The sequence below is a fragment of the Varroa jacobsoni genome, unplaced genomic scaffold (assembly GCF_002532875.2).
Source record: "Varroa jacobsoni isolate VJ856 unplaced genomic scaffold, vjacob_1.0 scaffold_729, whole genome shotgun sequence".
Taxonomy (NCBI): domain Eukaryota; kingdom Metazoa; phylum Arthropoda; class Arachnida; order Mesostigmata; family Varroidae; genus Varroa; species Varroa jacobsoni.
In genome coordinates this window covers 1-14,999 of record NW_019213631.1, presented here as the reverse complement: position 1 = coordinate 14,999, position 14,999 = coordinate 1, and the positions used below count along the sequence as shown (strand labels likewise).

General features: G+C 39.3%; 2 protein-coding genes across 5 annotated transcripts; one reads left to right on the top strand and one right to left on the bottom strand.

Moving 5' to 3' along the window:
• Window positions 1-6,495: 6,495 nt before the first annotated feature.
• Window positions 6,496-7,558, bottom strand: LOC111263067 (adult-specific rigid cuticular protein 15.7). Its single transcript, XM_022837837.2, has 2 exons — window positions 7,454-7,558; window positions 6,496-7,259 (listed from the first exon to the last, which is right to left on the bottom strand). Exons 1-2 carry the CDS (start codon window positions 7,460-7,462, stop codon window positions 6,798-6,800), a joined length of 471 nt encoding a protein of 156 aa, XP_022693572.1. The 5' UTR covers window positions 7,463-7,558; the 3' UTR covers window positions 6,496-6,797.
• Window positions 7,559-10,135: 2,577 nt separating this feature from the next.
• On the top strand, window positions 10,136-14,937 carry LOC111263060 (intraflagellar transport protein 70A; the record flags this gene model as incomplete). Of its 4 annotated transcripts, none has more annotated exon segments than XM_022837822.2 (12): window positions 10,136-10,381; window positions 10,517-10,661; window positions 10,798-10,972; window positions 11,248-11,355; window positions 11,567-11,713; window positions 11,930-12,199; window positions 12,333-12,518; window positions 12,853-12,950; window positions 13,144-13,290; window positions 13,441-13,621; window positions 14,564-14,686; window positions 14,809-14,937. In XM_022837822.2, coding segments are annotated over 11 exon segments (1,701 nt in total), but the record flags the coding sequence as incomplete, so codon positions are not given.
• Window positions 14,938-14,999: the final 62 nt, after the last annotated feature.

The window sequence follows — 14,999 nt, the reverse complement described above, 5'->3', positions numbered from 1 at the left end:
ACGGTAAGTTTCTTTAATGCTAAAGTTCAAAACCCAATAATCGTTATATAGCGTTTGACAGATCAAATTAAATCGAGTAAATTCCATACTATTTGTTGTATCTATAATTTTATCCCGCCGTAGTCCTACAAACTACCGTTGTGACTATATTTTAACCTTTACATTTCTGGAGCTTTCTGTTTATAACATCTTGTTACTGGAACATCTTGTTACTGGTTACTGGAACTGAATTACGAAATAACATAAACCTCGATAGATTATGCATCAGTTAAGCGTTCTCACTCTGATGGTCAAACTTTGTAGTATCATCAAATTCACAACACGATCTATAATCTATAATTCACAGCCATATTCAAAAAGCAGTCGAAGTTTAGGGCAACTATTGTCGAAGGTTTCATCCCCAACCGTATGTGTAACTTGCAGCACAACACGGGCTCGCGAAAAGGAAGCGTCATCTGTACACCTTTTTATAAACTTTTACAAAATGAAGTGAACCATAATTTCAGTAGGCTAACGATGTCACTAGAAGAGCTAAGGACATCAAACGCTTTACGCAACAGAAACTTTATCGGAATATAAAAGTTCTCTAACAAATTTAATATTTTTGGTAGAGATTAGTTAATGAGATATGACGATCCACTTTTGTCTTTTGTGTGTTCTTCTAAAGTTCCCTAAGACTCCATTTATAGAATAGAGCCCTTTCTCTTTAAAACCTTCAAATTTCGGGGGTATTTCGTGTAACGGCAGTGCTGACAATTTAAAGCGACGTACGAAAATCGATGACGCACTGGATGAAAGACTACCGAAACTAGCGCCTCATATATTCATCACAGCGGACGGCTGCTTATGCATATTCGTTTAATCCGTGACATTAGAGCAGTTTAATTGAATACGTTAATTGAAACCGTGATATATCACACAACGATTCGCCCTCATGGGAAAAAAAAATGTAATTCTTAGGTACGGAATGATTTCAAAGGTGTTTGGTTCTTGGCCGAACCTCCGCCTGGAGTGGCTTGTCGCTCCAGCCTCTGAAATCTTCTGGACACTAATAGGAAAGTAAAGTGACCATTCTTTGCTTCGTAGTTATGCGTACTCCGGCATTTTCATTTAATTTAATTCAAGGCATTTTTACGTATAAGCCACATATAGAACTTTGATACAAGCGCAAATCTGCGTGGACATATTACGCTTCAATAAAAAAGAAACGCGAAATCCGGCTCTCCATATCAGTTCAGTGGGTTTTTTTATTTTTTCAAGATATCTACTGCGGTCGTTAAGTTGATGTTTCAGTCGGCGACAATGGTACATATAGTCATGTAAGTGGGCATACAACAATTGCTGTACGCCCACTTAAGAGAACACCATAGGGGTTTTGTCTTTTGGGTCACAATGTCGGGTCCTTTTTATTTTCACATTTTTTTTTGCTTTCGATTCTAACTTCATACAAGATCTTGCCCTTCTAAACTTAGCTTTTGAACGTTTAGTCACTTTAGTTCATTGCCGTTACTTTCGTCTTGAAGATATACGTTCTTGTAAGGAAAATCTCCGATAAGCCCTTCGCTATATTCGAGCTTACGACTTACGATAAGGCGATTTATGGTACGAATCTTGCCACCGCATCAGCGATCATCGAGACACATGTAGGTTATCTCGGGACATCTTTTACTGCATGTCATTCGTTGCTTTATTGCTGACAAGGGAAGCTGGGGGACTGCCATAATACTGAACAACTGCATCTAGTGTCTCAACTTATACCGTGAGTATAAAGTAAAAGTACAAGATGCTCTATTTCGAAGAATTACGCAATCTACGAAATTAAATATTAAAACATTATTGATTGGCTACTTCGAAATGCATCCGCTAATGAAGTTAGCTTTTTCTAGCTGTTACCGTGGTCGACATCTCTCCATCAACTCTGTCCTTTGTTAATCTGATTGACAGAACATCAATCTTTTAATCCTATTTTGTACTAAGACTGCATCTTACGACTATTCCTACATTTATTAAATGTGAATTCGAGTTGTTTTATGGTAAAAATGTTCTTATCAATTCGTCTCTTAGCCGTCAGGTTTTTGCTGTACTTTCCGACTGTAATAAAGGATACCTCAGAATAGTTGAGTTAGTGCAAAGTAATATCGAATTTTCTCTACTCTCCATTTTCGTATGATCAAAATGCTCTACGAGTTTGCCTTATAAGACTAGTTTAATCCTTTTAAACTAAAAAAAAGTTACAAAACTTAACCGTTGTTCGGACTCTGAAGGTGCGTATGCCTCGTGGTAAGATCGCTACCTACATCAGCACTTTTCTCATTCTTTACATTGGCAAAATGCTGCGAAGTATACACGGGATATTTGCGAGGACCATGTATCGAAGAGATATAGGCTTGCCTAATATATTCTCCTTCAAAGAAAGCTCAAGGCGCCTTTGACACATTCGAAAAGATGAGTGCAGGCCCTCGTCAGACACGGCACATTCATCTGCGGTTGTTTCGGCAGCATTTGGATCTCGGTGAAAAATGGATAACATTAATGCTGCTATTTTGCGGCCAGACATGGAGGTCGACGTACTGCGATATTCAGATTAAATATTGTATTTTGAACAAAATGTCGATCGATACCGGAAAAGAGAAAAAAAAATTGATGAACGTGAAAAAATCACCGCGATAGTAGAGGCGCTCCGGGCTTACCGGCAGATCAGGTTCCCACACCATTTTTGATCACTTCGTTGTTTTAAAGATGAATGAGAGATATGTTAGTATCGCGAATAGCTAAAAGCCTAATATATAAAACGTGGAAGCTATAGTAAATTGTCTAGGTGGAAACAAAAACTTGCAATTCAACTTTTCTCTTATATGATTTAATGAATCAACTACACTCACATTAAATGTTTGTTTTTATTGACGCAGATGTTTATAGGTTCAATATTAGCAATAGCAACCTATATGCTAAACGCAATATATTTTTTGAGCATTATCTGGTTATCTTATATGTCTCATTACATGACTAGCATTCTAAAAAATGCTCAGTATTCACTTTCACGCTCCGGAACAGTAACTGCATTTAGTTTTTTCTACATTTTTTCCCACTTTTTTTTTCCTGTTTCCTGTTTGATTGTATTGGTACATTACGAAAAAGATTACTATGAGCAGGTACATTTATACCATCATATCAATTAACCATATCGGCCTCAGGAATTTCGCTGTTTACAGCAAACACTCTGGCTAAACATCTTTCGCTTTACGCCCCGATACACCGTAGCCTTTTCGCTGGGCATCGACAACACTACAAATAATTATGACTACTAAACGGTCGTTTTCAGAAGCCGTTCCCTGAAACGTTCTAAATCATACATCGAACCACAGCTTCTATTAGGCGCATCTAACGGACTTTGGAAGTTAATCATTTTTTAACCAGTTGGGCTATACCAGTGATTTTTTACTGTATGTGTATTAGAGGTAAAATAAAAATTTTTTACCCACTTATCCCAACCCTCTGGCTACTGGACAGTCATATACACCTACGGTTCGTGTTCCCATATGATGTTCGATCTATGGTTTCCCAGAATAAATCGATAGCAGAATTAGTGCGCCAGTTGCTTTTTATGGCATCGAAAACTTTGCGATCATACGAACTCGAATCAGAAGGATAAACCGCTCGAAGCCAACCTTGGTTATTCCTTTGTTCAATCGAAGAAGTAACTGAGGCGTAGCGGTGAGGTCTATAGCATTATCATCAGGTAATCAGATGCCTTCCTTTAATTGTCTACGAGCCTCTTAAAGAATTCGAGATAGCGGGCCGCATTGTTGTTTCATTTTTGGTAAGTATCTTATCGTAACAGATGCCCCCTGATGTACATTGCAGGTATTATCATGACAAACTTACAGTTTATTATTTCGAGCGCAATACCTTTCCTATTGGCGGTTGATATTGAATCATGTCCCGTCTATGACGGCTGTATGTTCCAAAAGGTTTTTAGTTGATTAACGTCCCGCCAAGTGCAGGTGGAACATTTTATATGGAATTCCAACTGGCTTTTTTTCAATTTCCAGTTTTTGGCTATAGTTCTGTTACATGTTAAGATGTGAAATGCCAGTGTTGGTCAACATAGCCCTTCGACTTCAAATTTCGTTTCTATAACAAGTCTCATCAATTGGATACATTTTTGTTCCTCGGGGCTCGACAACTAGTCACCTCCTAGGTAGTCTTCAATTTTTGTGCTTAATAAATTTGCACCATCCACGTACTGCATCTCACTAAAGACCTCTTTACCTCATGTGTTCACCAATCTGCGATGAAGTTCCTTTTCAGCTGTAACCTTTGAGGAACAAGACCTTAACCTTGATTTTTGAAACTAAAAGGTGTTTTCCTTCTGAACTCATCTAAGTAAACTCAACTGGCTTTCACTCACAAGCTTCTAGAAGACTGGAATATCTACTAGTCAAATTTCGTCTGCTAGTGGCGCATATTCCAAAAGTTTTTCGTATTCTCTTGTAACAGCATAACAGTACACTGCGTTTCAAGCGAATGAGCTTTTGAAATGTTTTAGATCACAGTTTTATATTTCGCACTAAGAGTCTATTATAAATGATGAGAAAAGCAGTTTCTATCGTCGATAGTGCATACATTTTACGCAATTTTTTAAACAGATTAGTATGTTTGAAAATAACAACGCTACAGCCAACTAGCTTTTTTTAGTTAAGTTACGATTTGTGAAGGCTGATCACAGTACACTTTAGGAGCCTGAGGAGTTAGTATTCCGAGAGCTTTTATGGTTTTGATTACGGAGTTCTCATAGATGAGGCACACAAAACGACTTCATTTTTAATCTTTACTTGTGGTCTTTACTAAACGTTTCGCAAAAGTCCCAATAATCCCGATACCCATTTTTACATAAGTTTAGACGGTTGAAATGAGTTACGCCATTTGTTGTTATTGATTTTTAACCATATGACTACAGACCATTGGAAAGCAATCCTTTCTACAAGCAGCATGTGTATCCAAGATTAATGAACGACATTTGTAGAGATCTATTTTTTCTACATTTGAATAAACCACGGAAGATTGTACTCTAAAAGGTAAGCTCGAAAACTTCCGGAGACTACCTTACAGCATGTTCATACATTAAGCCTGATAACAATGACAAAATAAGGTCTTCTGATCATGATCTGGAACGATTACCCTATTGGTTAAGAATTGATGAAAATAGATTTGGTTTACATTGTAAAAACTGTTTTTCAACGTTTTAGGCAAAATAATACTGAATGAGAGCCATAAGAGATCTGACAAATGGCATTTTTCACCAACACAAATTATTTACCTCAGAAGTACCCTACGAATACTACACTGTGATATAAACTTTGAAACGCTTTGCTTGAAATAAAACTTGAATGAAAAGCTTGAAAAAAAAAGAAACACTCTGAAAATTATAGAGACAAGCCCAGCTTAAAAGGGCGTCACCCACATGGCCTCACGTTCGGTGCGTTTCGCCTCGGCCGTTAGCCATATCTTCAGAAAACTGACCGCTATCGTAAAGTACGTTCGGTTTCGAACCTAGATAATTCCGTGTGTTCTTGAGTGTGCAAATACGTTATTACTGCAAGATCACAAAAAAACCAAATAAACTAACCCAGACTGACAAATTGTTTTATGTGAGGATAAATTATTTGAAGGAAAGAAGGTCGATCACTTCTGATGAATTCAACTGATCTAACTGATCGTGTTTCACGTCGAGGGCAGTCAGACCGCACTGAGCATTATCCAACAGCTTGTTGCTCTATTTCTACACACTTTATTTCTATCAGTAAATTTCTATATTTAAGACAAAGCCTTGCGTGACAAAGTCTTGTTTTTTCCTAATTTTACTTCTATGTGCCTAGGATAGATATTTTTAAAAAAGGTAATTTTGTATTGTGTATGTATTGATAATCATCTATCATGATATGGGTGACATGCGTTATTTTTACAAAGCAAACAGCTGTCTTTGGTTTTCCAACATGATCTAACATTCGCAATTTGTAAATTCATTAGCGGCACGATGTGTTGAATCTAATATTTGCTCTTTAATTCTAAATGATTTCTTGGACACTAAAGTAAAAACAGAAAAAAAGTTAATAGATTAACAAATAGATTAACAGCATGTTACTTTAATTAGAAGTAAAACTATCACTGCCTAAGCTCTGTACTAAACTATCTTACGCCCGTTACGTATTTTCGTATTAGCTAGGTATCAATGGCCTTTGTCTAGATTGTCTGAATACTTTTCACGGTTTAAAAGACCAAATCATCTTTGCGAAAAGACCTAAATTAAGGAGAAATTTGTCCTAGACTACAAACGTTGTTGTGCCGCTACGGTTTACTTTTATGTATTTTTCTTTAAGAACAATTTTAACATGCATACAATAGTGTTCAATTATAAAATCGATTTTTTAAAATCGGAATTTTTTTCGCAAAGACGCTTTCCACTTACATTAATACTAATAATTGGAATAATAATTCTAAAATTTAAGCTTTATTGATATTAAATTATGTACTCGATGTAATCGGAAAAATTATTCACTGACACCCTGAACATATTTTGTAACATGTTCAGGGTGTCAGGCTATACACTTCGGATGAAAATCTGTAATTCCAAACAGATCAACTCGCAGCGCTGAGCTGAACGTACAGCGTAGATTCAGCATGTTGAAATCAGCATCAAAAGCAATAGCTAACGAGTGCTATGAACGATGCTACTACATAACACAGTGAAAGACAATAATTCAGTATTAATAAAAATAAATATTCTAGTATCTATCTTAATACCCATGCGCTGCGAGAGCGGTCCCCTGACCAAGATCGGCGTGACCATAACCGTATTCGTGAGGAACTTGGATGGATCCCGAGGGAATGGACATTCCATAGTGTTTGTTGTAATAAGGAGCGAATGCGGGCTCGCTGGTCTTCGTGCCGGGCTCGTTTGTCTTAACATTAGCCCTGAAGCCCAGCTTGTCGGCCTGGTATTCAACGCTGCGGTGCCTTCCGTCAATCTCGCCAAGGTAGTACGACCCTACGATTTGGCCGTGCGAGCCCTTCTCTTGCCGTCCTCTCACATTTCCATAGTCGTCCTTAATATCATATTTGAACTCGTAATTGCCATAATCATCCTGTTGTCGAGTGGCAACTGATTCACCTCCGAGATGGCCTTTGTAATGGCCTCCGTACTGGAAATGCCCACCCGCAAAAGCGGTCGAGAGAATGCACGCGGCGATCACGACGAACTGCAATTGAAATTGTCGTACAGTTAAATCGCATTGAATATAAGACGATATAAGTAGATACGTTGGAACAATCAAAGTAAGGCAAGGTCACATCTAACTCAATTTTAAGGCTTCCCTCCAAATTAGAAGTTCTACGTGTAGTCGTATTACACATCGGCGAGGTATCCTTACTCCCTTTATTCACGTCTACTTACTGGGAACATCGTTAAAACTTGCTTATTCTCAAATGAACTGCGTTTTCAACACTATTAGGAAGGAAATATATACCCGTTAAGTAGACCGTAGAAAATCGGGTAAGGACTTCCACAAGCGGTAAAAGCGATTACTGATAAGCTGAGCGAAACATGGGGCTAACACCAATGGCAGGTGAAGCAAAAGCGACCCCAATTGCCGTTGCCAAAGTGAATCACAACGCGCGGGATTCTGTAAGGATTGCGACCACCCGATTAGGCTTGTCAGCAGCAATAGGCGCCAGTGCTCTAGCATCGCTACCCGTAGCGTGTGACAATTATGCTGACAAAAACAGAAAAATCGCATTAAGCACTGCAAAAACAATAGGTGTGTCCACTATATTTCGCTTTCGGGTCTAGCGGCGGGGGGTGTGAACGCACGACATTTCGCCCACTATCTCAGCCGAACTATGAACTATTCGATAACCAATTATAGCGTTCGACTGGAAACAAATAAATGCCATCGCACAAAGAAGCCGACAGCGGTCAGTCGTATTTCAACTCTATTTAAAAAAAAAAAAAAAAAAAAACTTAAGCAAGGTCGGAATCTCCAATAAAAAAAAAAGTTACTCGTATGAATACGCTACCAGTCCAGTCGGCCCTTTATCTATCTGTCTGTTTATCTATCTATCTGTCTATCTATTTTAATACAAAAGTGCGTACATGTATGAGAATGTGCGTCGTGATGGCGTTATGAACACGGCCCGGTGATATTAACGAGCTGGAGTGTAGGAAGAACGCCTCATTTGAAATAATATAGTCAAAAATTGGCTCTGTCTATGTGCACCAGTATTGTAATCACACGAAAGGGCATATTTTTACGTGAACGATGTAGAGAGCAACCGTATAAACTTTAAAACACAACATTGGGTATAGAAAGTACAGCCTCGTTATGTAAATAACTGCGCAGAAAAAAACTGTGTGTATTGTTATTGTTGCGGGTCTTACGGGTTTGGCTAAAAAAGATCGTTTGTTTGTTGTTTTTATTATTCTCGGTTTTATTCAATTGTATTTTCTCCTATTTTCGTTGGTTTACTTATTTTCAAAGCAAGCACTCAAGCCCTCGACATATAGTGAAATAAACAAAAAAAAAATGCAGGATACAAGACAGATAAACCCGAAAGCTATTTTTTTTTTGCCTTTGGGACGCTCAACAGAAACTGTTACCAATTCAAAGGTAGCACACGCATGGGAATACAATTAACGAAATCAACTTCTTGCTCGAAAAATTATTTCGCACTTTTTCAAATCCACGAGAGATATAACTTACAGTTGATGTAAGATCAAGATAAGTTTCCCTTTAGTGTGAGGTTGAAAATGAGTGAAGAGGTGAAACATGGATTTGCAAAAAGAACGATGGGCTTCTGAGAAAGGTCGTCCCTAGAGATATAATTACAAGAATAGAGTTATCCTCAATGCGTTTTGGTGGAAAAATAAAATTCTATTTAACGGGAGCACAATTATTTGTGATAGCTGATCGCAAATGGAAGTCCCATCTCTTGTCGCAAGCAGACGGCTGATAGTTTTTCTAACTACTTAGTAACTTCAAGAGAACTCAAACATGGCCAAGCTGGACCCGATTAGGAATTAGAGTGTAATTAGTTAGCATAGAATTTTTAAGTCGAATTTATAATAATCGATGGCACAAAACAGTAATAGTGACCATGAGGCCGTTTATAAGGTATCTGCTGAAAAATCCTTAGTCAAAGAATACTGCAGATCATCTAAGACAAATACAGATATTCGCAAGAAGCGTAAACCACAATTGTTAGCTCGAATTGTATCTCCCGAAATATCCAAGTTCGCCTTTGTCCGCTTGACACTTAAGCAACTGAACGTTACTTCAGACACGTCCTGCTGGATTTATCGGGATTTTTATTCAACACACCCATGAAGCGGCATAATAACAATATGCCAAAGTAACTTTCGCCAATCTTGTCAAGTGCCAGCTATTACAAGAGGTAAAAAATGGTGCAAACAAAAAGCAAAATATCTATACAGTCAAGTAACCTTAACAGACCGATGGCAATAGATAGTATTGTTTAAAAGTATACAGCTTTTAATTATATTTATTCGTGTCTAAGCTTCACTCGCTGCCGTCATGGCATACACGGAACGCGTTAAAAGCGACGTTCACGATGGAAAAAAAGGCATGACTTTTATTTTGGTGATTTACAATTAAATGCAATTACATCAGCTATAGATATACTTCTGTTCAGTAATATATTACATTTTTCGCATTTATTTTGCCCCAGTGTTGTATATTTGCAGAACATATGTATCATTAAAAGACGCGTAATTACTTAAATGCACTAGACAAAAAATATATCGTATACTACTTACTTGGGAATGAGTAAGTTACAGCTTTCTTTTGCAATTCTAGAACGCATTTTGTGACCTCCTCATATTCTAGACCTTGGATCGGCAGAATGTCCGTAATACTGGTCATTACAAATGGAATATTGTGCAATAGAACATTACGCAATGGACATTAGCAAATCCCGGCTATATATTATTTTTTAAGCGCGTTTCTAAGAGCCTTCTGATTGGATATTAAGTGGCCAGATTCAGAAAACAGCGGAACGCTGCTCGGTCCGTAGCTCCGTCGCTATGGCAACGATAGCCACTGTCGCTACTCCATGGATAAACATCACGAAAACTCTTACACGACCCTATATCGCATTACCCCAAAGGGGAAGACTGACTTCCGCTCCTATTCATATGACGACGGCATTGTATAAGCTAATTTTGTTATTATTGTTGAGATCGGAGCGGTCTACGAACGATTTTGCCGAGGTGTTGGCTTCAGATCTACGGTCGTCGCATCGACGTAGAGTGACAGAGAACGTATACAGTGCCATATATAAAAAAGGCGTAAATCTATATGATTGTGTAAGTAGATATTTATAAAGTTAACTATATTGCTCAAATACCCCCAATTAGTAGTGGTAGTGCTATAGTGTGATTTGGGTTGTCCATATGTGAAGTTTCATATTAGCTTGAGACGAGAACACCGAATTTGTAAAGGTACCTAGATGGGGTACACCCGAGCCGTCTACGAACTACTGAGAGATGGGCAATACGAGGACGCCGTGGCCTTCCTTGGAGATCAACTCCAGCTCAATCCAAGTTCGAGACCCGCATTGTCTCTACTGGCATATGCGCATTACCGGTAAGTTTGCCCATCAAACAACAGTGAACAGCCCGGAGCTGATTGATTCTTTCCAGTTAATCAGCTCGGTGCATAAAACACCGGCTGGTAAACGGCGTCGCAGCAACTGGTGCAACTAAATAATCATTGCTTGCAGTTTACAGGATTATGTAAATGCAGCAAATTGTTACGAGCAGCTTGTCCTTCTTAGTACTAATGAGCAAACGTCACAGCGGTATCGTCTTCACTATGCGAATGCGCTTTACCAAGCCAGTCTGTTCGATGAAGCGTACAAAGTTACTCTGCAGATGGATGATATTCCAGAACTGAAGGTAAATAGGTGCTACTAGGTACGCTAGATGGGAAATTCGTGCCTGTGGCTCGTCTCAATCGGAGCCGTAGTCCGGCACACGGAACATTCGCTGGCTAGCTATTGATAAATACAGAGCAAAATCGATTTTGGCCGTGAGCTATTTCATTGTGCCCTTAGAGAAACCCATAAAAGCGCTTTTTAGCGATCTTCTAGAGTACGCCCACTGTGTCTGTGAACACTGATCAGCGCATGTACGTTCGCGCCTTGCTTTTATGTTTAATGCTTAAAATCCAGCTGTCATTACACAAGCTTCGAGCGGCTATAGAGTATGCACGGGACGATGTCTCCTCGGCCGCCAAGGAACTTCAAGCAGCTGAAGATCACGGCGATCCTGACGTGCAGGTGCGGGCCTTCCTAATTTCTACCTCATTATTGAATAATTATAAATAGCTCGTTAGTTAAAAATCGTGTAACATGGATGCAGTGTGCGAAGCAGTCAACCGCGCCAGGCTGTGCTTGTTCAAAGGACATTTGAGTAGTCACATTAGCGGAGGAAGCAGATGTGCTCTATTGACAAATTCCAATTAACCCTGTTATTCGACGTCATCCGCAGGTAAATCATGCATGCATTCTGTACAAAGAAAATAAGTTCGAGGAAGCGCGTCAGAAATTTCAAACCGCAATGCAGGCTCAAGGCTATAGTGCGCAACTTTGTTACGCGGCGGCGCTGTGTTGCTACAGGCTAAAGCTATACCAACAGGTAGCACTCTTCAAATCGATGGATAAGTTCTATACGAAACAATAGGCGTTAGCCGTTTGTGGAGGTGCGAAATAAAGAAAAGCATCAAATACAAAACGATATGATCACGGTACATAACCGCACTTGAATCGCCGAGGGCAGTTGTTCGTTTATTTGTTAATTTGAACTGTTAAAAAAATAGTAATAACATCCAATCCCAACCTATTGTTAATTTAGGCACTAAAACATATTGCTGATATAATTGAACGAGGGATTCGAGAACATCCCGAACTCTCTGTGGGAATGGCTACCGAGGGAATCGAGGTTCACGTTCGAAATTCAGCTGTGTTACGCGACACCGCCCTTGTTGAGGCCTTCAATCTAAAGGCAGCCATAGAGTTTCAGCTGAACAATATCGCTGATGCTAAGGAGGCTCTAACAGATATGCCGCCCCGCGCCCAACAGGACATCGATGCTGTTAGTTTGCACAATCAGGCACTTATACAGGTACAACTTGAGTTTTTTTCGTTGCAATTAATGCACGATTTTACCTCATTCAATTACTAGCACGACCGCAAACCTTACATCAGGAGATACACGTCTGCAATAGCTATGCTGGATTATTTTGAGTTCATTACAGCTGGAGTCATCTCCGTCGTCTTCCTTCGACAAGCTGCATTTCCTCGTTGAACAAGGTAGCGGTCCAGCGGAGGCTTTCGCCAATCTAGTTCTCGTGTGTTGTCGTTTTGAGCATTACGACCTAGCCGCAGATGTTCTCGCTGAACACGCAGATATCGCTCACCTCATGCTTGCACCTCATATCCAGGTACAAGCTCTCCCCAGACAGCGCTAAAACAGACAAACCCTGTTACGTGATAATCGCTCATTCGCGTCAGCTCGTTGATATCGCAGAAACTTAGTAACTTTCGAATTGAGGACGGGTAACTAGGTGAAGTTATTTCGAACAGGCGGTCGAAGCACTGCTGGCTAGCCGAGCGTGTTAGTTCTTCGTCTCATACTTTGCAGAGTGCACCTAGAAATACGCATGTCGTTCTAATCTGTCGAAAAAAAAGTATTAACAGCGCCTTCTTGACCTTATAGCAAAGTAACGTTATCTCTATCAAACACTATATTCATGGGCACATTTACCTTGTACGTAGGCATTCTTGGAAGCAGTTATCGCATGTCAAACTTCGCCAGATGAGGCTTACCAAAAACTCGATGACATGGGCCAGAAACATATTGAAGCCCTTAGAAGGTAACGTCATAAACTCTGTTTGAAACAATCCGTAGTTATTCGCTTCACGTATATCTCGACGTTCACGTATATATATGTTTACTCGACGTAGACTTCAAATTAGAAGATTGTCTGTCTTGTATACGTACGCCTTACCTTTCCAAATGTGCCGAGATATATATATATATATATATATATATGCGCTATTTTGCAGACTGAAAAAGTCGAACGCGGATGCGGAGTATGATGAAGAATTGAAACGTTATATGCCTGTTTTAATGGCTCAAGCAAAAATTTACTGGGATCTCGAGAACTACGTACAGGTGGAAAAACTGTTTAAAAAATCACTTGAATTTTGCGGGTAAGTGTGGCTTGCGACAAAATACAATACGGTCATTACACATAACCTGGGTGTACAGAAATTGAGCGACAGGAAAAAATATGGATTTCATCAAAAATAAATGCGTTGATTTTTATAAACGGTCTGATTGAACGATGTCTCTCCTTGCAGCGACCAGCAGTCCTGGAAAACGAATGCAGCCCATGTATTGTTTATGCAAGGCGACCGCTTTAAGGAGGCGTCTACGTTCTATGAATCGCTTCTCAAGAACAGTTCGAATGTTCTCGACGTACCCGCAGTGGTTCTAGCAAATCTCTGCGTCTGCTACATTATGACAAGTCGAAACGAAGAGGTCTTGCGTTCTTCCTTGCTCCTATTAAACATTTAACCTCATCTATTGTATATACGTATACGACACGTAATAGATCACGTTGAAGAACCTCTTTTAGAATATAGTCAATATTTTTTTTTTGACTAAATATTTTCAGAAAAAAAAAACTCCAATGAATACCTCAGCCTCTGTTTCGATGCCGCTCACCCTAAAATATTCGTATAATTTGAGTTTGTGCTAAGAATAAATTTTTCGCTAATTGTAGTTGGAAAATTCAGCGATCATATTGCGTCTTATTGGGTGCTTAAAGGACCATTCTTTTTCGGTCAGCATGGAACCCATGGCAAAAGATCGCTAGGTTTTCATTTCATAAATGGTTCTTCCTAGGGAGCCTTTTAGATCTTTATAACTAAAATGGAAACCACGCATGTCAGTTTCGCCTTTAGACCTACCTTAGGTTTGTGCGGGAGGTCGCCGCGCGGCTAGGTAGCCTACTAGGGCTAACATTGTAAATTTCGCACCACGATTACTGCTGTCATAGCCTATCATATTCATTGTATGGTACTCATTTCATAATCTAGGATCACAGGTGGAAAAGAATGAGGGCCTTAGGGTTAAATTCGTTCTAATTCAAATGTTTCCTCTATATTTAGCCTTCGACATGTTGGGCAAATGTGTTTATAATACTGTTATTACCAATGATGGCGTATACACCGCTGCGAAAAACAGTGCTGGATAAAAATTCGGTCACGACTGTTAAGACACAAAGATATTGACATGGTATATTGTGAATTTTATAATTGACGATATAATAATTTGTAGTATGATGTCAATTGCTTAAAAAAGCTTCGTGAAACAAACGGCAAAAACTTGTTGCAGTTACTTATGCCGATGGCAAATCTGTTATCTGAATTAGTACTTGTGACTCTGCTTTCACGTTTTGCCCCTTCCGATTTTTTGCAGGCCGAAGAGCTAATGCGACGGATCGAACAGGCCGAAGAACAACTGGCCTACACGAAACCTAACGAAAAAGTCTACCATCTTTGCATTGTGAACCTTGTCATCGGAACGCTCTACTGTGCGAAGGTAGTACTTCACATCCACTATTAGCACTCTAAAGCTTTATTCAGACACAAGTATTTTCTATCAATCAATATAACCCTTAAGATAACAATTGTGTAATTATCTTTCCTACTCTTGACTCTCAGGGCAACTACGATTTCGGAGTGTCTCGTATCATCAAAAGCATTGAACCGGTCTCCAATAAACTTTCACCCGACACCTGGTTTTACGTCAAACGATGCTTTATTTCTTTAATTGAGAATCTCGCTAAAAAGGTTAATAAATAAAAGATTGATCGAGTTCACCTCTCTCTCTCTCTCTCTCTCTCTCTCTCTCT